The sequence below is a fragment of the Stegostoma tigrinum genome, chromosome 38, assembly GCF_030684315.1.
Source record: "Stegostoma tigrinum isolate sSteTig4 chromosome 38, sSteTig4.hap1, whole genome shotgun sequence".
NCBI lineage: Eukaryota > Metazoa > Chordata > Chondrichthyes > Orectolobiformes > Stegostomatidae > Stegostoma > Stegostoma tigrinum.
The window spans coordinates 4,546,402-4,570,154 of NC_081391.1; the positions used below are offsets into that span (position 1 = coordinate 4,546,402).

The 23,753-nt window shown below is 44.3% G+C and overlaps 1 protein-coding gene across 6 annotated transcripts in view; it reads left to right on the top strand.

Moving 5' to 3' along the window:
• triobpb (TRIO and F-actin binding protein b) overlaps positions 1-23,753 on the top strand; it is a 285,020-nt gene that overhangs the window by 67,621 nt on the left and 193,646 nt on the right. For 3 of the 6 annotated variants that reach the window (XM_059640825.1, XM_059640830.1, XM_059640827.1), the window contains 5 exons: positions 2,779-2,865; positions 10,311-10,391; positions 12,974-13,048; positions 15,793-15,891; positions 23,147-23,221. In XM_059640825.1, the coding sequence (XP_059496808.1) occupies positions 2,779-2,865; positions 10,311-10,391; positions 12,974-13,048; positions 15,793-15,891; positions 23,147-23,221 (417 nt within the window). The remainder of the gene's footprint in view (positions 1-2,778; positions 2,866-10,310; positions 10,392-12,973; positions 13,049-15,792; positions 15,892-23,146; positions 23,222-23,753) is intronic. The other 3 variants (XM_059640826.1, XM_059640828.1, XM_059640829.1) reach the window with 3 other exon arrangements.

Consider the following 23,753-nt stretch of genomic DNA (forward strand, 5'->3'; position numbering starts at 1 on the left):
GACGACATGTCCATCCTGGGCCTCCTGCATTGACACAATGACGCCACCTGAAAGATGCAGGAACAGCATCTCATATTTTGCATGGGAACCTGCAGCCCAATGGTATCAGAACATAGAACATTGAAAAGTACAGCACAGTACAGGCCCTTCGGCCCACGATGTTGTGCCGTGGAATAATCCTAATCCAAAAAATAAAACTAACCTAACCTACATTCCCCTCAATTCACTGCTGTCCATGTACATGTCCAGCAGTCACTTAAATGTCACTAATGACTCAACTTCCACGACTACCACTGGCAAACTAGTATGGACTTCACAAGCTTCAAAATCTCCCCGCCCCTGACCACATGCCAAAACCAGCCCAACTAGTCCCTGCCTCCCTAACCATTCCTTTCACCTCAAGCCGTACCCCCATTTCCTACCTACTAACCTCATCCCATCCCCCTGACCTGCCTGTCCTCCCTGGACTGATCTATCCCCTCCCTAACTCCCCAACTACATTCACCTTCACTGGCTCTAATCCCACCTCTTTGACCTGTCTGTCTCCTCTCACCCTATCTTCTCCTTTATCCATCTTCTACCCACCTCCCCGTGTCTCCCTATTTATTTCAGAATCCCCTTCCCCTCCCCCATTTCTGGAGAAGGGTCCTGACCCGAAACAGCAAGCTTTCCTGCCCCTCTGATGCCCCTCTCATCCAGCTTCACACCGTGCTATCTCTTGATCAGTCTGTTCAGTTGATGGGCCAAGACGTTGACTTGTCTGCTCCTTGGATGCTGTCTGACCAGCTGTGCTTTTCCAACCTCACACCTATAAACTCTGCCTTCCAGCATCTGCTGTCCTTACTGTCTCCTTTTCAGTTGACGATATGTTCTTTGGTCAGATGGGCAGGTTATTGTCTGTACTGTTCCACTGTTCAGTTGTCGGTATACTGAGATGGCAGAGCAGGGGCTGCTCTAAGGAAGCTCCCCCTCCTCCAAGGACGTGCCTTCAAAACTTATGAAAGGATGATAAAGATGCCAGAAGATGATTGTTAACAGTCATCGTGCATAAGACTTAAAGGAAATTCACTGTGGGTATTGGGTGATAAAAATGATGGTTTGGAATAAAAATTAGAAGCTTGTTTTGTAAAATGAAGTCTGTTGCATGAGTGATCGTAGCATCATGGAATTTACAGCACCGAAAGAGGCCATTCAGCCCACTGAGACTATACCAGTTGACAGAGAACCATCCAGCATCATCCCATTTTCAGTTCTGGATCTATAGTCATATAGGTCACAGGACTACGATTGCATATCTATGTATTTCGGCATAATTTCTGGTCACTTGCCCTTTGAGACTGTGAGTTCTAGATCCCCACCACCCACTGGACAATGTGGAGTTTCTTGAGTGTAGTAGTCATACAGTCATAGAGATATACAGCATGGAAACAGACCCTTCGGTACAATTCGTCCTTGCTGACCAGGTATCCTAAATTAATCTAGTCCTATTAGCCAGCAGTTCTAAACCCTTCCTAATCATATACCCATCTAGATGCCTTTTAAATGTTGTAATTCTACCAGACTCCACCACTTCTTCTGGCGGCTCATTGCATACATGCAGTACCCTCTGTGTGAAACAGTTGTTCCTTTGGCCCCTTTTAAATCTTTCCCCTTTCACCTTAAACCTATGCCCTCTATTTCTGGACTCCCCTAACCTCGGGAAAAGTCCTTGGCTATTCATCCTTTCCATGCCTCTCATGATCTTATAAACTTTTGTAAGGTCACCCTTCAGCCTCCGACATTCCGAGGAAAATAGCCCCAGCCTACTCAGCCTCTCCCCGTAGCTCAAACCCTCCAGTCCTGCTAACATTCCTGTAAATCTTCTCTGAACCCTTTCAAGTTTTACAGCATTTTCCCTATATCAGGGAGAGCAGAATTGAATACAGCATTCCAAAAATAGCCTAACCAGTGTTCTGTACAGCTGCAATATGACCTCCCAACATCTGGATGCAGTGTACTGACCAATAACGGAAATCATACCAAACACCTTCGTCACTATTCTCTCTACCTGCAACTGCACTTTCAAGGAATTATGAACCCGCACTCCAAGGTCTCTTTGTTCAGCCACACTTCCAGACCTTACCATTAAGTGTATAAGACACACCCTGATTTGCCTTTCCAAAATGCAGCACCTCACATTCATATAAATTAAACTCAATCTGAAACTTCATCGCCTCTTGGCCCATCAGATTAAGGTCCCATTATACTGTGATCTTGGGGCTGTTCTCATCCAGGCAAATGTAGAGTATTCCGTCATAATCCTGACTTTTGCCTTGTAATGAGACCAGGAGCTGAATGGTCCTGGTGGCACCCAAACGGAATGCCAATGAATGTCAAATTCCTCCTTAAAAATATTCAGTGATCCTGTGTCTCAACCCTGTTCAACATGGACGACGAGAGAACACGGTTTAAAAATAAGACATCTCCAATTTGAGACAATGATGAGAAGAAATGTTTTCTCTCAGAGGGTCAATAGATCAGAGAATGTAAACTCTAGCTGGGAAGCAGACATCAGTCATTAGTGTTTCATAAAAAGCAGTATCATGTTCCCTGTTAGTTCAAATGAGTTTTGCTGCAATGGCACGTGAAAGCTACTGGGGGTGGGAGCCATCAGTTGTCTGCAGGAGCTTTAGTCTCACCTATTGGTTGGCGTCAAAAATGTCTAATAACAACTGATTGGGAGAAGATGGGAGGACAGAGAGACAAGGAAGTTTCATTGTTTGCAATATTCCCTTCCAGACCAATCGAGAAATCCCTCAGCAGTCTTTTTCCAACTTGCTGAAAAGTAAAGACCGAGATACTCCTTCAACTAATTCATATGAGAAGGTTTGTGACACATGTTCTACAAATGTATTATATTATGTACTTAGAGTCCCGGATGTGCTTTAGGACACCCGGTAAAAGTCTGGTGGAGGAAGATGGCACATGAATAGCAGGGGATCTGCTTTAAAACTGGATTTAGTGTACGCTGTCATTATAACATTGGTAACTTTCATTTATATGGCATCCTTAATGATGTAAAACATTCCAAGGTGCTTACACAAAATTGTCAAAAACTGACAAATAGACATAGAAGGAGATTATCAGCTATAATCAAAGGGGTTGGTGTTAAGGATGGTTTAAAAAAAAGAGAGATAAGGTGTGTTATAGTAGGAAGTCCTGAATCTCTTGACCGACCTTTTCCAGATAAAGTCTGTGAATGTCTTTATCCCATGTATCTTGCCATGGCTCCTTTGCAAAAGGATGGCTCAGCCTGAATTTCTAGGCTTTATCTCCTTTCCTACACATGTGATTTCTTGAAGACCAGTATTGTGTAGAAATCGATTTGTCTAGAATCTGCAATAAGTACTAGGATAAAACAAGTTCTATAAGACTTGCTCCTATTCACAAAGGAACAGGAGAAATTTGAGCAGCAGTAGACCATTTGGTCCCTTGAGTCTGTTGCACCATTCAGTATTCAATTTGTGGCTGTTTTCAGACTTCAGTTCCACTCTCCAGCCCACTCCCCATATCTGTTGCTGCCATGAGAGATCCCAGCCTTAAACATATCCAGTGATGGAGCATGCCCCTGACCTCTTGGGTTAGAGAATTCCAAAGATTCAGAACTCTTTGGGTGAAGTAATTTATCTTCATCTCATTTTTAAATGATCAGCCGCTTATCATGAGACTGTCCCTGTGTTTTAGATTTGCCAACCAATGGAAAATAAGCTTTCAGCATCCGTCCTATCAAACCCCATCAAAATCTTGTCTGTATCATTGAGGTAGCTTCTCATTCTCCAAAGAATAAAAGTCAATTTACTATGTCTGTTATCTTCCAAAGGACAGTCCCCTTCTTCTAAGTTTTCATAGAATCCCTACAGTGTGGAAGCAAGCCATTCAGCCCAACAAGTCCACACCACCCCTCTGAAGAGCATCACCCCCATTGCCCTGCATAATCCACCTAACCTAAACATCCCTGGGCACTATGGGCAATTTAGCATGGCCACTCCACCTAGACTGCACATCTTTGGATGTTGGAGGAAACTAGAGCAGCCAAAGGAAACCCACACAGACATGAGGAGAATGTGCAAACTCCACACAGATAGTCACCTTAGGCTGGAGTTGAACCAGGGTCCCTGGCTCTGTGGGGCATCAGTGCTAACCACTGAGCCACCATGCCGCCATTGCAAACCACCACCATGCCACCTGGTTTAGAAACCAGCCCACATGATTGCCTGAATCAGAAACTTCATAGTGTTCATAAGGAGCTACTGTTTTTATGTTGAAAACCTCGCAACTTGTTTTGAATTACCCGAGAGCTATAGTACCCTTTGCTTTCTCCGTGGCAATGCCTTAGTCACGTAGAGTCAACTTACTAACCAATCAACTCCCTTTTCTCCCGTCATATAAATTGTTGTGATTGTTTGAAATTTGGCATTCTTGTGTTTGACCTGATGAGTGCTAGATGAAAAGTTTCAACAACATGTATCTCTTTTTAACAATGTTCAAGTTCTGCGTTGATTAGTAAACGGAAGGGTTAGGTCAACCAAAGAGTGACCTTACATGATGAAAATGTTGCCCTGTTTCAGTGAAGTTTAGGTGTGATGTATTTGAATTGAGCACAATTAGTCCAGTCTGCAGCGCTCCTGTCCATTGATGTATGAGCATCAATATATTGTGAGACATGGAAGAAGATAAAAGCATTGAGACCAGAATAGAACAATGTTGAGACAGGTGTAAAGGTAAGGAAAGAACCGAAAGAGGTGGAATAAATTTGGAGTAGGTATCTAGGAATGACCTTAGTTTTTAAACTACTGAAGTTGAGCCCTTACAAAAACTGAAGTAGCTGGAAATGCTCATCAGGCCTGGCAGCATCTATGAAGAAAAAAACCAGAGTTAACGTTTCACGTCCAGTGATGACCCGAAATGTTAACTCTGTTTTTTTCTTCACGGGTGCTGACAGGACCACTGACTATTTCCAGCAACTTCCATTTTTGTTCGTGATTGACAGCATCTGCAGTTCTTTTGGTTTTTATTTAGAAATTGAACCCTTATTTTCAGACTGACAGGGGCCTAAATAAACAAATCTCTTCAAAAACATTGGAAACTAAAGTGAAAAATCAATACATATCTCATCAATACGGTGAGACATTTATTGTTTATGTTTCTTTCAAATTGGGTACTTTTCTGAAAGCTTTTTGTGTAATTTAGTTGAAAGAAATGGATTTTTCTCCTGTTTGCCAGCTATTTTCTGATATCTTGCCAATTGGCTACTCATCACATGTGAACTGTGACATTGAGAGTTTACAGGCTGCTTTATTCTGTGTTAGGGGCCACTTTATGCTTGATCCTTTCCTGAAACAACAGGGATACAAGAATAGGAGGTGACCATTCAGACTAATGCAGGTCTTCTGAAACAACTGCCCAATTAGTCCTGCTCCCCTGCTTCTTTCTCAAAATGCTGCAATTTTCCTGAGCAAGTGGTTTGTCGAGTTCTCTTTTGAAAGTTGCCATTTAAAATGCTTCCACTGCCGTTTCAGTGACTGCATGCCAATTCACTATTAAATAAAAGTTTCCGCACCTCCTGTTTCGTTCTTTTGCCAAATATCTTGAGGTCGAAATCAGATCAGCCATGATCTTAATGAATGGTGGAGGAGGCTCAAAGGACTGATGGTTTACATTTGTTCCTTGTTTGTATGTTCATATGCTTCCATTTTCTATTTATAATCAAGGTCCCACACACTTGTTTGAAACAATCTTACGCACTTGCCTCGTGATCTTTGAGTATTTATGGCAGCAAATCCTTCATTTTCTCTGTTCCTCTATCTCCTTTAATTTAGTTCATATTACCTCCAGTGATTTAATCAAATCATTGGTTAAATTCATTTTTCTTGTCCGTTTCACCCAAAAGCCAATTATAATGCCCCTTTGTGACTGGAGATAAATGCTGACCAAGAATCGAATCCTGGGAACTTAAACACAAGTCGACTGTGTATTCATTGGAACTTCATCTTATTTTCACGTGACACCGTATTCAGCTGTGTAGCAGAATCACTTGCGGATCATGAGTATGACTGAAAAAAAGACAAATATTATTGAAGCTTTTCAAATCACACTCATCAGGACTAGAGCCAGAAGACCAAATTTCAAAGGGAACAATCGACGCTACTTAAGAAAAGAATGCTTGTTTGTGCTGCAGGAGTAAGGAATATTTTCAAGCATTGAGACTTTATTCAATTAAACAAAAACATCAAGGACTTTAATGCATTCTCCAGGGCAACACCTCAACCAGTCAACTTGCTGACCAGCCCCCTTTTCTCATGCAGAAGAAATTGTTGCTGTCTTTGAAATTTGACATTCTCGTATCTATGCTGATGAGTACAAAACGAAAAGTTTGACAGCATGTCTCTTTTCTTCAACAATACCCAAATTCTCTACTACTATGTGACTGTCTGAGTCATGAGTAAATAAACAAATGGTTTGATTAGGGTGCTGAAAGTAATGTTGCTGACAGCATCACATTTTCCTTACTCTATCAGGTTGCTGAATTATTATTGTATAGGCATTGTGCACAATGGGTCACCAATCAGGATTATTAAGAGCCAGTTAAGGACAATTAATGGTGACTAACTGGGATTTTCAAGTCTGTCTTCAGGTTTCCATGGGAAGTTGGGCTGGCTGAGTGGCTTAGAGATAGTTTCTTAGTGGTAAGCCAGGGGTTGTCATTCCAGGCAAGCTGTATGTCACCTCTCTGCCTGGCTGGGTGCAGCAGTGCCGAGTGAAAGGGCCCTTGCCCATCCATGACAATGATGATCTGGCTACGAAGGTGTTTTGTCATTTAACCTTTTAAAAGGTTGGCAAGCTCCATTTTGAAGCGTGCTGACCTTCACTTACCTGGTTGCTGCTGTTTTTAAGCTGACAGGCCTCTGATTGAGCTCCCCCACTTCTTCACACCCCCAGTTTCGACTGCCCTCCCACCATCTTTCAACAGCCAACCCTCATAAAATATCTGCATAACTTCATTGCTTTGTACTCAATGTCCCTCTCTCTCTTCTTATAATTAATACCACAATGACTGTTTCGAAACAATCTTATAAACCTGCTCTGCAGTCCTAATGTACTTGGGCAGACAAATCCTTTTTCTCTCCGTTCCCCTATTAGATGACAGGCCTACCTCGTTGCCATTAATTAGGTAATCCAACGACAGTCACGTTGAGTGATTTTTCCATGTAATGCAGGCTTGTGACTTCCTACATTTGAGCCTGAGAAGCACAGAAACCCACAGGGAAATTCCTACCCTAGGCTGAGACTCCAATGCACAACTGTCAGAGGCACTGCTTGTCAGGTGGAACATTAAATCAGTGCTATACCTGCCCACTCGCAGGTGGTTATCAAAGACCCCAAGTCATTAGTTTGAAGAAAACCAGGGTATTTGCCCTGGTTTTACCGTATCGGCGCCGCTTCTTGCTCCCCAGAGGAGCTTGAACAGTTCATCCACTTCACCAACACCTTCCATCTCAACCTCAAGTTCACCTGGGCCATCTCCAACACGTCCCTCACCTTCCTGGACCTCTCAGTCTCCATCTCAGGCAACCAGCTAGTAACTGATGTCCATTTCAAGCCCACCGACTCCCACAGCTACCTAGAATACACCTCCTCCCACCCACCCTCCTGCAAAAATTCCATCCCCTGTTCCCAACTCCTCTACCTCTGCCGCATCTGCTCCCAGGGTGAGGCATTCCACTCCCGCACATCCCAGATGTCCAAGTTCTTCAAGGACCGCAACTTCCCCCCGCAGTGGTCGAGAACGCCCTTGACCGCGTCTCCCGCATTTCCCACAACACATCTCTCACACCCTGCCCCCGCCACAACCACCCAAAGAGGATCCCCCTATTTCTCACACACCACCCCACCAACGTCCGGATACAACGCATCATCCTCCAACACTTCTGCCATCTACAATCCGACCCCATCACCCAAGACATTTTTCCATCCCCACCCTTGTCTGCCTTCCGGAGAGACCACTCTCTCCGTGACTCCCTTGTTTGCTCCACACTGCCCTCCAACCCCACCACATCCGGCACCTTCCCCTGCAACAGCAGGAAGTGCTACACTTGCCCCCACACCTCCTCCCTCACCCCCATCCCAGGCCCCAAGATGACTTTCCATATTAAGCAGAGGTTCACCTGCACATCTGCCAATGTGGTATACTGTATCCATTGTACCCGGTGTGGCTTCCTCTACATTGGGGAAACCAAGCGGAGGCTTGGGGACCGCTTTGCAGAACATCTCCACTCGGTTCGCAACAAACAACTACACCTCCCAGTCGCGAACCATTTTAACTCCCCCTCCCATTCTTCAGATGACATGTCCATCATGGACCTCCTGCAGTGCCACAATGATGCCACCCGAAGGTTGCAGGAACTCATATTCGGCTTGGGAACCCTGCAGCCCAATGGTATCAATGTGGACTTCACCAGCTTCAAAATCTCCCCTTCCCCCACTGCATCACACAACCAGCCCAGCTCATCCCCTCCCCCCACTGCACCCCAAAACCAGCCCAGCCTGTGTCTGCCTCCCTAACCTGTTCTTCCTCTCACCCATCCCTTCCTCCCACCTCAAGCCGGACCTCCATTTCCTACCTACTAACCTCATCCCACCTCCTTGACCTGTCTGTCTTCCCTGGACTGACCTATCCCCTCCCTACCTCCCCACCTATACTCTCCTCTCCACCTATCTTCTTTTCTCTCCATCTTCGGTCCGCCTCCCCCTCTCTCCCTATTTATTCCAGAACCCTCTCCCCATCCCCCTCTCTGATGAAGGGTCTAGGCCCGAAACATCAGCTTTTGTGCTCCTGAGAAGCTGCTTGGCCTGCTGTGTTCATCCAGCTCCACACTTTGTTATCTTGTATTTGCCCTGGTGTCAGACCAACGTTTATTCCTCAACCAATAGCACTAGCAAACATAATCTGACAATTATTGCACTCCAGTTTGTGGGAGCTGGCTGTGTGCAGACTGGTTGCAGGGCAGCAGGGTGGCTCAGTGGTTAGCATAACTGCCTCACAGCACTGGGCACCCGGGTTTGATTCCGATCTTGGGCGACTGCCTATGTGGATTTTGCACATTCCCTCCATGTCTGCATGGGTTCCGTCAGGGTCCCCTCCCAGGTTTCCTCCCACAGTCCCAAGATGTCAGGTGAATTGGTCATGCTAAATTGCTCATGGTGTCCAGGGATGTGTAGGTTAGATGGGTTAGCCATGGGAAATACAGGGATAAAGTAAGGGGTGGGTTTCGGTGGGATGCTGTTTGGAATGTTGGTTAGACTTGATGAGCCAAATAGCCTGCATCTGCTCTGTAGGGATTCTATGATTCTATAGTTGCTACATCTCCTACACTACAACAGTGAAAGCACTTTTAAAGATCTCCGTGAGGAAGTTTTAAACAAGAATGTAAATGTATTGGAAGCAGCTTAGAGAAAATTTACCAGACTAATACCTGAGACAAGTGGATTGTGTGATGAGGAAGGTTTGGACTGATTTGGTTTTTATCTGCTGGAGTTTAGAAGGTTGAAGTAATCTGATTGAAACATTGAAACATATAAGATTCTGACGGGTCTTGCCATGGTAGACGGGGAGAGGATGTTTTCTGTTAAGGGAGTATTTAGAACCGGGGGTCACTGTTTATAAATCAAGAATTCATTCATTTAAAACAAATGAAACAAAATATTTTCTGTCAGAAGGTGGTGAGTGTTTTGAACAAAATAGTTGAAAGTTTTGGAGAAAGGAAGAGGAAAGCCGCTTAATGAAACAGTGATTGAAAGTGAAGAGGGTTATTAATGAAGTGTGCAGAAATATGTGACCATTGGCAACTCTCAGTGTTACTGAGTTATGGGAAGGTGATAGGCTTAATTATGTAGAATATCTGGTGCAGGAGCAGGCCAGTCAGTCCAACCAGTGCATGCTCATATTTATGCTACACTTGAGGAAAGCAGGAATGTGGATTTGAGTTTGCCATCAGATCAGCCGTCATCTTATTGAATGACTCAAGCAGGCTTGAGGGGCTGAATGGCCTACTCATGCTCCTAATTTGTATGTTCATTGGCTGTAAAGTCTTTGGGGCGTGAGAGTGTCAAATCTTTTTATTTGTGTTAGAGTCTGAGATGAGTGATTCTCACTGTGTTTATATATTCTTGCTCTTGCTCAGTAACTGCTGTTGTCCTGTGAATTGTTACAGTGGATAATTTCTTAAAGGCTATGACATTTATTAACTGCACCCTCTTGCTTTTGCTTTTAGATGGATACAAAGTTTTACTCACAAAAAGATGAGTCGAAGTTTTTCACTAAATGCTCTCGAGTGGCTTCAGAAACCAACAAGGTTTGTACTCATATGAGAAATGCATTGAAGATTCTTGTCTCAATAAACCTGGGGGTCTCAGCACTGCCCAGTGTGGTAGTTGGATCACAAATTCTCCAGGGTGGCCCTGGAGTTTCCAGAAAGAGAACATTAATCTTCAGGAGGCTCTTATGAGCAACCAGACCCCCTCCAATCCCAGCAGAAAAATCACAGGAGCACATGAAAAATGCATAATGTATTCCATTCATTTTCTTTTAACACTTTAACTTATTCTAAAAGTAGTTCAGATAGGAAGAGGAAACCATATAATGAGGCAGAGTGATTGAAAGTAAGAGGGTCATGTGATAAAGTATCCAGGATTATAACCAACAGAAGTTGACCTTGATGCTGAGTTATGTGGAGAGGGAACGTTTCAAGCTTACAGAATATTTGGCACAGATATTGGTCATTTGGCCTCACTAGTGCATGCTGCTGTGTATACTACGTTAAAGTATCCATCTGTCTGTTTTCTCACCTTAATCTAGTTTCAAACTGTCCCAATTGTCTTCTTTCTCATAGGCTTGACTAGATTCCCCTTCAATGAATCTAAACTATTCACTTCAAACATTTCATCTGGTAACAAGTTTCATGTTCTTATTACTGTTCGGGTGAAGAGGTGTTTTACAATTCCCTGTTGGATATTTTGGTGATTTTCTTATATCAATGGCCTCTAGTTAAGCGCTTTTTGACAAGAGGAAACAGTCTCTTTATATCCACTGTATCAAACCTTAAACCATTTCAAAGATCTCAGTTTGGGTCACTTACAAGCCTTCTGATTTCATGAGGGAAGGGACCCAAGCCAAGGATTCTTTTGCTGATATGCATTGACCATGCAGTTCTGATCTACTGAGCTAAGCTGGAGTAGCAGTAGGGGAAGGTCTCATTTGATCTCAATGCCTGTTTTATATGAAGATGAAAGTCAGCTATTGATCATCTCCATTCCTGTTTACTGACTAGTGAGCTGAGACGGGATGTACTTGAATGAACATTTGGTGATGACAAGCTTAGAAGGCCTGTGATATCTGACCTGTGGTATATGTGGTTGGATTGTCTTTTGACTACCATAGCCTCCCACCTGTAAGAAACACCAGTTGGATTGGGTGCAGTCGTAATGGGCCGAATGACATTTTTATGTATTATATCAGTTTATGATTCCAGGTGCCCCTCTGAGCATTTAATGAACCCTGTCTTTGAGACAAGAGAGAGGAAAAAGGGATGAAAATAAACAATTAGTGTTTTTGTTTGCAAAGGCTAATGAAAGCAGAAAAAGCAAAAGATGATAACAATGAGTTAAAAGAAGACCAGATAAGAAAGATCTTTAACCCGTTTTGCGCTGAGAGCCAATAGACTGTGAAACTCATTACCATATAAGTTAGCTGAGGCAAATAGTGTAGAGATATTTAAGTGAAAGTGAGATATGGGATGAATGAACTTTTTTTCTGTGCTGTAAATTCTGTGTAATTCAAAGTATTATCCAGTATTAAGAAAGCCACCAAATGTAAAGTTGAAATAGGTTGGATTTGACTTGTATGTTAAATTGGCAGGAATCTTTAAATTGGTTCAACTCTGAGAACCCAACATTGAAGGGCAGGTTTGTCACAATGGTCTATTTGACAAAGGTCTCCTTTGCATTATCAGTGTAATATATACATTAGCATAGCCTATAATGTGTCTTGTCCTAGGATCCCCAATGCTATAGCAGCTGGACACTTGGGAGATATTCACATTATCAAGACAATCATCCCCCAATTTGATAAATGAGACTATTCTTATATTCTTACAATCTTGGGAGAGTTCAAAGTGCTTTTGAAATATAATAGTTCCTGTAAGTTAGGAAACACTTGGCAAGGCCTTGAAAAAAGCAAAAGCTTAATGACCGAATCATCTGTGTTTTGTTGTTGTTGCTTAAGTATTGGTTCAGCCAGTAGGAAGAATCATCCCACTCTTCTTCAAAACAAGTGCCATGGGGTGTTTTACTTACACCTGAAAGAGCAGATAATGTCTTGTTTTAACATCTCATCTTTGACAGAACAGCACTCTCCCAAGTTAGGTTCTTGGGGCAGAAGCAGTTATACATTCAGATATTTATAATTAGAAGTTCATGAACTGTTAAACCTGGACCCTTCTTGGTTAGTATCTCTTCTGAGCAGACTCTCTCTGCTGGCACATGTGTGACTGGAAGCCTCAAGTGGACAAAATACATATTGCAATTTTCAGTCCATTATACCTCATTGTCAGCCTGGATTGTGAGAGCAAGCCTCAGGCGTGGGGTTTGAACTTACGGTCTATTGTCTCAGAAATGTGTATTATCTGTTGACCCACAGAAATACAATCAAGCCTCATACAGAAGCACAAATTTAATCCATCTGACTTTTAGTGGGAAACCAAGATGCATGATCGAGTGCCACAGTGCACAAGGATCGAAGGGAATAGAATGGAGAATAATGTCCACATCATTATAAATGCTGTAGATTGTAGGAAGGATGGAACATTAAGGATAGTGAGGAATTCTACAGCTTTGGATTCTGGGATTGGCTGTACAATGTTAATACCATTTCCTTCAGGCAGGTGAAAGATTTGGAAGAGAAGAATCAAAAAGCAGTGTCAGATATCTTCGATCACCCCTTCAAAATGGCAAGGTCAGTAATCTCAGATCATGTGTTGTAGACAAGTTCTATTTAAACCAGTGGGAAGCTGTGCAAGAAAATGTCCCACAGACAAGCTTGCGATTCACAAGTTTGTAGGAGATTAATTCAGTGGGTAAAATGCAGCTCATTTTTATTTTTGGAATGTGTCAAAAAACTGCAAACATGCTCTGTTTAAAAACAGAATGCTTCTCGAAAGTGTTTTTAATTCTTTTCCTTCTGACAAAATTTCACCGCCTCCTGAAGTCGTTGATTCCATCCTGTCAAATCCACTTTGTACCTTGCCCAACTAAAGTCTAAATGACAGAGATAAGACTTTCATTTGCATTTTATCTGTTTACAACTTCAAGATACCCAACTTGTTTCACAGGCAATAAAGAACTTCTGAAGTGTCGCCGCTGTTGTAGTGTAGGGCAATGCAGCAGCTAATTTGTGCACAGCAAGCTTCCACAGCAGCAGTGATCAAATCAGGTATTGCAATGTTTGCATGATGTTGGCTAAAGTAGTAAATCCACGTTCCAGTCCTACTCGGGTCCTACCCACGGCTCTTCTGCCAATGCATCAATTACATCATTGATGCTGCTTCCCTCCCTTGTCTGAACTTGGAGAAAATGATCAATTTTGCCTTCAATTTCCAGCCTTCCCTTGCCTTTACCTGATGCATCACAGACTCCTCCCTTGCCTTCCACAACATCTCTGTACCATTTCTGGGATAGGCTGGCCACTGATATCCATAACAAACCCACTGACTCCCACAGTTATCTTGTCTATACATCCTCACACCCTGCTTTCTGTAAAGACTCCATTCTATTCTGCCAGTTTCTCTATCTCCGTTGCATCTGTTTCAATGATGCCACCATCCACAGGGGTCCTCAGATATGTCTGCCTCTTTCCTAAACTAGGCTGAGCTGTGTTGGACCCATATCCTGTACTTGTGCCGTCGCTCCTTCCCTTCCCTTCCACAAGAATGATAGGATCCCCCTTATCCTCACTTCCCACTCCACCAGCTCTGCATTCCAAAGGATCATAAGCCATCATTTCTGCCACCTCAAGCGGGACACCAAGGCCAGACTATGTTACTCTCCCCTCCCCTCTCGTCAACATTTTGCATGGACTGGACCCTTTGGGACATTATGGTTCACTCCTCCTTCACTCCCAACACCTTGCCACAACCCAAGGCACCCTCCCATGCAATGGCGAAAGGTGCAGCACTTGCCTATTTACCTCCTCCCCAAGGCTCCAGGTAAACCTTTCAAGCAATTTCTCAACACTTCATTTCAATCTATCCTGCTGTCTTCACTACTCACAATGTGGCCTTCTCTACATTGGCGAAATGAAGCACAGATTGGCTGACCGCTTTGCGGAACACTTGTGTTCTGTCCGTAAAATTGACCCTGAGCTTCCAGTGTACTGCCACTTCAACATACCACCGTATTCATGTGCCAATATTTTCTGTCTCAGGCCTGCTGCAGTACTCAAGCAAGGTCATGTAAGCACATCTTCCTTTTAGGTACCTTAGAGTCTTCAAGACTCGAGTTTAACAATTTCCCATCATGAACTTCTCCTTCCTTGTCTTTTACCTCCTTACACGACCCCATGCTGTTATGAAATGAGTTGTTTTCAGTATAGCCAACCAATTTTCAACTACTCATAGTCCCCATTCTCACCTATCTAGTTTCTCTTCATCCCTGGCTTAATATTAACTATCCCTTTGCCTATCTTATTTTTCTTCTCGGTAGGCTCCATCTCTACTTGTCTGTTCATTCTTTGCCAGATGCGCACGCACATGCACACCCGACCCCTCAGCTGTTGTCATCAGCATAAATACTACCTTTTCCTTGCTGCTTCTAGTTCTGAAGAAAGGTCACTGGCCTCGAAAGGTTACCTCTGTTTTCTTTGCACAGATGCTGCCTGATTTGCTGAGTTTCATGAGCAAGTTCTGTTGTTGATAGTTTCCAGTGTCTGCAGTTCTTTGTTTTATTTTAACTGTCGGAGATTGGGTGCGGGGCACACCTCCCTTTCACTTCTTCAAATATTTCCATGTGATCATACTATTTAACTGCCATGTAGAGGGCAGTTTGGATCTAATTTTAAGTAACTTTGATAGTGCTGTGTTCTGTCAGCCCTGGTCCGTGAGTCTAGATTAAATGATCTGGACTCCACAGTGTTACTGGAACCTATGATGGTCTGAGTTGGGGGCACAACTGATGAGTCAAGTGAATAATTATGTGAGTGTAGATGGAATAGTCATTTACAAGTGTCATCACATAGGAGCCCGACACTGTTCTAGTTTGATGTCCAGTGGAGTTGTTCAGCTGTGCTTATGAATGAAAACACTGCTTAATTTGCCAAAATGTTTATCCTCTCTAATACACTGGCACTGAGCCAAATGGTGGCCCCCATCTGCTGCCTCAAGACCATTGAACATACACAGGCTGAGCATTTTGGGTGTTTGGGTACTCTCAGCAGCATTAGATATTCACAATTGCAAGGCCCAAGTCCAAGCAGTTTCTAAATATCCCTAAAGCTGTGCAAAGGCTGTGTGTAAATGTCCCTCTGGTGCCAGAGTATAGAACTTTGGTAAAGCAGAACACTTGTAAAGTGCTTCACAGTTTTGACAGCTTCGTTACCTTGTTCTTTCAATAGTGAACATGAATCCTTGACCTCTGTGCTAGTTTAAGAATTTTAATGATTTTACAGCAACAGCAACTCTCAGGTATAAATCTCTTTTAATGTAGAAACTGTTCCAAGGCACTCTGCAGGAGCCCAGTCACACAAAGGTCACTACCAAGCCAAAGAAGATACTGGAAGAACCAGCCGAAAGCTTGGCTAAAGAGGTGGGTGTCAAATGTTTTAAATGGGAAAGATCGAGCAGAGGAAGATAAGTTTAGGAATCCCTGAGGTCACAGTCCAAACCACTGAGGGTGTGGTTGTCACTGATGGGCTGAAAGGGATGGAGCATGGAATAAAAGGTCAAAGTTGGCAAACCTTGTAAGTGTTGAAGAGGGTGATAGAGCTGGAGGCTGTCAGAATGAAACAGCACTGATCACAGAATGGTTACAGCACAGAAGGAGGCATCTGGCCCATCATACCTGTTCCCTTAGAGATAGCTGCTCAGTTAGCTCCATTCTCCTGTTTTGTCTGCGTATCCCTGTAAATCTTACAAGTTTTGACGTTTGTATCTCCCTTCAGAAATTTAGTATTAAATCTGTTTCCACCCATCCACCTCTCCCTTACAGCTTCTGAAATCCAGAATATAATCACCCTGTATGTTAAAAAAAAACTCATCTTCCCTCTGGTACTTTTATCCTCAATTGGTGACTTCTAATTGTTGATCTTTCTGCCAATGGAGACAGCTTTTCCTCATTTACTCTATCAACAGTTTGAATATCTGTGTGAAATCTCTTAATTTTCTCTGCACTGGTGTAGTTAAGCAACAATGATCAATAAGTGAGGTAAGAAGCGGTGCTGAATAAAAAAAAGTCAAGGCTTATACATCTTAAGTGGGAATCCAGTGATCTGGGAGAGTTATAGCAGTATTGGCACATGGATGTGGTGATGACAATGATGCAATGGTCAAATGGCTCAGAGAGAGCAAGATAGAGTGAGTTGGAAGAGGATCGAGAGTCCGTGTTACTCTGAAGGAGTCCTGTACTGTATTGTTACATAGATAGAAGGAACTGCTGACACTGGAGAATCTGAGATAACAAGGTGTACAGCTGGATGAACACAGCAGGCCAAGCAGCAACAGAGGAGCAGGAAAGCTGACGTTTTGGGTCTAGACCCTTCTTCAGAAATGGGGGAGGAGAAGGGGATACTGAAATAAATAGGGAGAAAGGGGAAGGCAGATAGAAGATGGAGGCGCATAGAAGATGGATAAAGGAGAAAATAGGTGGAGAGGAGACGGACAGGTCAAGGAGGTTTGGTTGGAGCCAGTAAAGGTGAGTGTAGGTGGGGAGTTACGGAGGGGATAGGTTGGTCCAGGGAGGATGGACAGGTCAAGGAGGCGGGATGAGGCTATTAGGTAGGAGATGAGGGTGGGGCTTGAGGTGGGAGGAGTGGATAGGTGGGAGGACAGGTTAGGGAGGCGGGTATGAGCTGGGTTGATTTTGGGATGCGGTCGGGGGAGGGGAGATTTTGAAGCTTGTGAAATCCACATTGATACCACTGGTCTGCAGGGTTCCCAAGCAAAATATGAGATGTTGTTCCTGCAACCTTCGGGTGGCATCGTTGTGGCACTGCAGGAGGCCCAGGATGGACATGTCATCCAAAGTGTGGGAGGGGGAGGTGAAATGGTTCGCGACGGGGGGGTGCAGTTGATTGTTGCGAACCAAGCGTAGATGTTCCACAAAGCAGTCCCCAAGCCTTCACTTGGTTCCCCCGATGTAGAGGACGCCACAATGGGAACAGCGGATACAGTATACCACATTTGCAGATGTGCAGGTGAACATCTGTTTGATGTGGAAGGTCTTCTTAGGGTCTGGGATGGGGTTGAGGGGGGAGGTGTAGGGGCAGGTGTAGCACTTTCTGCGGTTGTAGGGAAAGGTCCCGGGGGTGGTGGGATTGGTGGGGAGTGTGGAGTGGATAAGGGAGTCACGGAGAGAGTGGTCCCTCTGGAAAGCAGATAAGGGAGGGAAAAATGTCTTTGGTGGTGGGGTCGAATTGAAGATGATGGAATGTCAGATGTTGATGCGTTGGATCCGGAGGTTGGTGGGGTGGTAAGTGAGGACGAGGGGGATTCTGTTATGGTTGTTATTGTGGGCGGGGGGATGTGAGGGATGTGTTGTGGGAAATGCGAGAGACACAGTTGAGGGCGTTTCCGACCACTGTGGAGGGGAAGTTGCAGTCCTTGAAAAATGAGGACATCTGGTATGTCCGGGAGTGGAATGCCTCAACTCGGGAGCAGATGCAGCGGAGGCGAAGGAATTGGGAATAGGGCATGGCCTTTTTGCAGGAAAGTGGGTGAGAGGAGGTGTACCCTAAGTAGCTGTGAGAGTTGGTAGGCTTGAAATGGATATCGGGTTCCAGGTGGTTGCCAGAGATGGAAATAGAGAGGTCCAGGAGGGAGAGAGAGGTGTCAGAGATGGTCTAGTTGAACTTAAGGTTGGGGTGGAAGGTGTTAGTGAAGTGGATGAACCGTTTGAGCACCTCGTGGGAGCATGAATCGGCGCCGATGCAGTCATCGATATAACAGTGGAAGAGGCCAATGCAGCTTCGGAAGAGGGATTGTTCCACGTAACCTACTAAGAGGCAGGCATTGCTTGGTCCCATGTGGGTGACCATGGCCACCCCCTTTGTCTGTAGGAAGTGGGAGGAATTGGAAGAAAAGTTGTTGAGGGTGAGGACGAGCTCAGCTAAGCAGATGAGGGCGTCAGTGGAGGGGGACTGGTCGGGCCTGTGGGACATGAAGAAGCGAAGGGCCTTTAGGCTATCTGCATGGGGAATGCAAGCGTACAGGGACTGGACATGCCTGGCAAAGATGATTTCTTGAGGACCAGGGAATCAGGAGTTTTGGAGGAGGTGGAGGGCATGGGTGGTGTCACGGACGTGGGTAGGGAGTTCCTGGACCAAGGGGGAGAAGATGGAGTCGAGACAAGTGGAGATAAGTTTGGTGGGGCAGGAGCAGGCAGAGACAATGGCTCGACCAGGGCAGTCAGGTTTGTGGATTTTGGAAAGGAGATAGAAGCGGGTGGTGCAGGGTTGAAGCGATTGATGTCTCAGCGGCAGTTGAAGATGAAGAGATCGAGAGAGGGTAGGAGGCCTTGGGGTGGTGTCCAGGAGTACGGGGTGTGTTGGAGGTGGTGGAAGGGGTTAGGCTCAAGATTAAAGAAGTAAGCGCCAAGGCGACGGAAAAACTGTTCAACGTCCAAGTGTGAGCGGTATTCTTTGATATATAGGTGGAGGGGGACAAAGGTGAGTCCTTTACTGAGGACTGACCGTTCGCCATCAGTGAGAGGGAGATCTCGGGGGATGGTGAAGATCCAGCCCTGCCAGGAATCTTACTGTCCCTTACCGCCTGTCAGTGGAGGGTGTTGTAAGGATTTAAAAGTTATGAACAAAGTTATGTACAAGTGTTATGAACATACCTACTTTGATCATCAAGTCTCAGGGCCTCAAAAGGCACAGACATTACCTACTGCACGAGAGGAACACCCTCACATGTCAAGTATACTATCCTATTTAAATAACGGGTCATGAGGGCCTCTCAGGCATAAACTGTGCTTATAACAAATGGATAGCTCCTTGATGAATGTTGTTACCACTCACTATATCGGCAGAAATATCACTCCCGCTGCCCAGCTGCCAGCTCAGTATTGCAAAGATGAGCAGATCAGGGGAACCGCTCCATATAAGTTACTGTATGAGTGCGCTATAAGTTTACTGATACTGAATTTTTGAGTTCTGATGATAACTCCGTGTTTTTCTTCACAGATGCTGCCAGACCTGCTGAGCTTTTTCAGCAGCTTTGTTTTTGTTACAAATTTACTGCTTTGTTAGTCACTTCAATTTCTGTGCGTTTAGAGGTATTTCATTCTTCTATGGAAATCATTTCCAGTTATTGAAAAAGAACATGACTCTTTAAACTATTTCCAGAAAGCTGCAGACTGTGCTCAACTGCATTGTTCAAATCCAGAACCTTACATGCAAGTGGCTAGGTTCTTAGCTAAGGAGCCACTTTTACAAAATGAATATGTAATTTTGAAAAAAACTTTCTTTATCCTTTGATGAGATGTGGGAATTGCTGGCATTGTTGCCCGCTCCCAAACACCCTTAAACTGACTGGCATTGCTATGCTATTTCAGAGGGCAGTTAAGAGGTAACCACAGTGCTGTGGGTCTGGAGACACATGTAATTCAGAATGATTAAAAATAGCAGATTTTCTTCCCTGAAAGATATTTGTAAACAACATGTCTGTTTTCGTCAATGATAGTTGCATGGCCACCACTGCTGAGACCAGCATCTGATTCCAGATTTACTGATTGAATTTAAATTCCACCAGCTGTGCTGGGATTTGAATACGTGCCCCTGAAGCGTTAGCCCGGGCATCAGGAATTATTAGTCTTAGTGACATTGTCATAACCACCACCATCTCCCCTGTTTTAAGTGGCAAAGGTCATTATGCGCTATTGGGCTGGGACAGGAAGGGATCAAGATTAAGACCATAAGACATAGGAGTGGAAGTAAGGCCATTCGGCCCATCAAGTCCACTCCGCCATTTAAATCATGGCTGATGGGCATTTCAACTCCACTTCTCTGCACTCTCCCCGTAGCCCTTGATTCCTTTTGAGATCAAGAATTTGTCGATCTCTGCCTTGAAGGCATCCAACGTCCCGGCCTCTACTGCACTCTGCGGCAATGAATTCCACAAGCCCACCATACTCTGGCTGAAGAAATGTCGTCTCATTTCAGTTTTAAATTTACCCCCTCTAATTTTAAGGCTGTGCCCATGGGTCCTAGTCTCCCCGCCTAATGGAAAAAACTTCCTAGTGTCCACCCCTTCTAAACCATACATTATCTTGTAAGTTTCTATTAAATCTCCCCTCAACCTTCTAAACTCTAATGAGTACATTCCCAGGATCCTTAGCCATTCATCATACGCTAAACCTACCAAGATTGTCAGCCATGAGTCAAGAGTAAAAAAGTGGAGATGAGGGATTACCAGATCAACCATGAATTCATTCAGTGGTAGAACAGACTCATGGGCTGAATGGCCTACTTCCTGCTGCTACATCTTGTAGTCTTATAAATGCCTATAGATGGTGGAATGATGGCAAAGCTGTTCTGGAAAACGAGAATGACCCAGATTAATCTCTAGAAAGGAATAGCTGAGGCTTGGGGTGCAATATTTCCACTTTTTGCTCATCAGTTGTTGTTTCTCAGGCTTGGCTTGAGGTTTACAGGAGCCGGTTTAGTCATTTTGTTCTTGATTTGGTATGCCCTATTGGTGGGAGCTGGAAGGAACTGAGAGGCTGGTGCTAATATGCAGCATCCCAGTAATATTTCAATCCGAGCCCAAGATTTAGGCCACTCCTAGTTAATCTTCACTATATTTTCATGAGCTGGAAACTAAATGTAAAACTCAGAAAGAGGATCATGGCATGTAAACATTGAATGGTGAGCCCAGGAATTATTGCCTATCCCTGTTGCCCTGGTGAGGATGGTGGTGAGCAGCCTTTGTGAACTGCTACAGTCCATTAGGGCTAGGGACATCCAACACGCTGCTAGGGAGGGAGTTCCAGGATTTTGACCCAGATGACAGTGAAGGATTGGTGATATAGTTCCAAGTCAGGACGGTGTATGACTTGGAGAGGAACTTTCAGATTGTGGTGGTCCCTTGCATCTGCTGCTCTTCTCCATTTCAGTCACAGAAAGAGAAGCAGGAGTAGATGAGTGGTGCTCACTCATTCTGTGCTGATGAGCCACACAGACCAAAACCAACACAATGATAGATTTTGGAAAATTTCATATAATTGTAAGTGTGTGTGTGTGTCTGTGTGTGTCTGTGTCTGTGTGTGTGTCTGTGTCTGTGTGTGTGTGTGTGTCTGTGTGTGTGTGTGTGTCTGTGTGTGTGTGTGTCTGTGTGTGTGTGTGTCTGTGTCTGTGTGTGTGTCTGTGTGTGTGTCTGTGTGTGTGTGTGTCTGTGTGTGTGTGTGTCTGTGTGTTTCTGTGTGTGTGTGTGTCTGTGTGTGTGTGTGTGTGTGTGTGTGTGTCTGTGTCTGTGTGTGTGTGTGTGTGTGTTTCTGATTGTAGCTGTCTATAGTCATTAACCACCTGCATAGATCTCATGAAGGGGAAAGTAAAGGAGGAGGTTTGGATGGGGAAATGGGGCCTAAGAGTGGATGAATGATGTGGGGGCAAGATGGAAAGGGCTGAGTGAAGTGGGTGAAGGAGCATTGGTTATGATGGGGCTACACTGAGAGGCTGTGTAGGAAAGTGGAGCTAGGGAGTGGGTAAAGGAAGTGACCATCAGGATTGAAAAGGGGTATGTTAGAGCAGGATGGGGTGGGGTAGGGTGAAACTGTGGGTTCGGGAAAGGAACCATCGGCCATGATGGGACACATTCCAGAGGGATTGAGGTCGAAAACCAGCTGGGAGCAGCTCAGGGCAGTACTATACATGCCATCTGAGGTTAGGCAGGGCTCTCTAGAGTAAGGATGAGGCACTTAGAATATTAATTTACCAACATACCTTTTCTGAATCCTTATGCGAAGCAAGACAAAGGTGGGCCTGAGGAATCTGGCTGGTCCCACTTGGCCAGTGGTGACAGTTGGCCGTTTATGGTCTATGTGTTGGTCACCTGATATGGACCTAACCATCTGTGCTTCTCTATGAACAGTTAACCTTTAAGGAGGTTAACCTGCTTTTGTGCAATATAGCTGGATTGGGATCATTAATCATGCTTGCAGTGAATAGCGCAATCTTCAAAGTTTTAATGTAAAACATTTTAAAAAGGCAAAAGCTCATGTTTCAGCCTGAACGTTGACTTTTCTGCTCCTCAGATGCTGTCTGACCTGCTGCGCTTTTCCAGCCTCACACCTATAGACTATGTAGTTATTAGTTGTGGGAACTCTATGAGGAGCTGTAATTCATCTACCAGGAAAGCCAACGTCATATCAAGTGTTCTGGTGAACCATATGTTGGCCAACCACATGTCCACAGGTTGGCTCCCCTACTCTTCCTGTGAAGGGTCACAGGTTTGAAAAGTGCTATTTAAGAGCTTTGGTGAGTTACCACTTTGCATCTTGTGGATGGTACACAGTACTGCCCCTGTGCCTTGGCAGTGGAGAGATAGATACTGAAAATGATGGATGGGCTGGAGTCAGGTCTACAATTACGCATGCACTGCATTTTCGTGGATGTTATTGTGTCATGTTGGCAGATAGGCAAGCAAAGGAAATAGGAGATAGAATACTCACTGCAGAATTCCCGTGTTCTTGTAATCATAGTCTTTAAATTGCTTGTCCAGTACAGCGTTTGGTCAGTGGTGCTAGTATACCAAAATGTTGACACTGCTGAATATGGTCTGCTAATAATTCCCAATAATAAATCTAAGTGATATTGAGGTGTAAAATTCTGTTGCCTTTTTTTCAGTTGGACTACAGATTTTCCTCACAAGATCAGAATTCCCATACAGGATATGCACAGTCCAGCCCAAAAAGAGACAAGGTCAGTACTTTATCATTGAGATATACCTGGTGGAAACATTGGGAATCATCGAATCACAGCGTACAAGGAGGCCACTCAGCCTGTTGTGCCCTTTACTCTCTGTTCTTGTTATTTACAAAGACAACTAGCTAGTTCTCAGTCTTAACTTCTCCCTGTAACGCTGCAACTTTTTATTCTCTTAAGGTAATTATCCAATTCCCTTTTGAAAGCCACCTTGGAACCTGCCTTTCCCTACGTTGTTAGGCAGTGCCCTCCAAATGATAACTATTTGCTGTATAAAAGTATTTTTCTTCATTTTGCTGTTGTATCTTTTCCCAATCAAATGTGGCACCAATGAGAACAGTTTCTCCCTGTCAATTTTGATCAAGCCTTCATGGTTTTGAACATCAAAATGAAATCTCCTCACAGTCTTCAGTTTTCTGAAGGAAACAGTTGCAGCTTCTCCAATCTTTCTCCATTGCTGGTGTCCCTCATCCCTGGCACTATGCTCATATATAAGACATAAGACATAGGATTGGAAGTAAGGCCATTC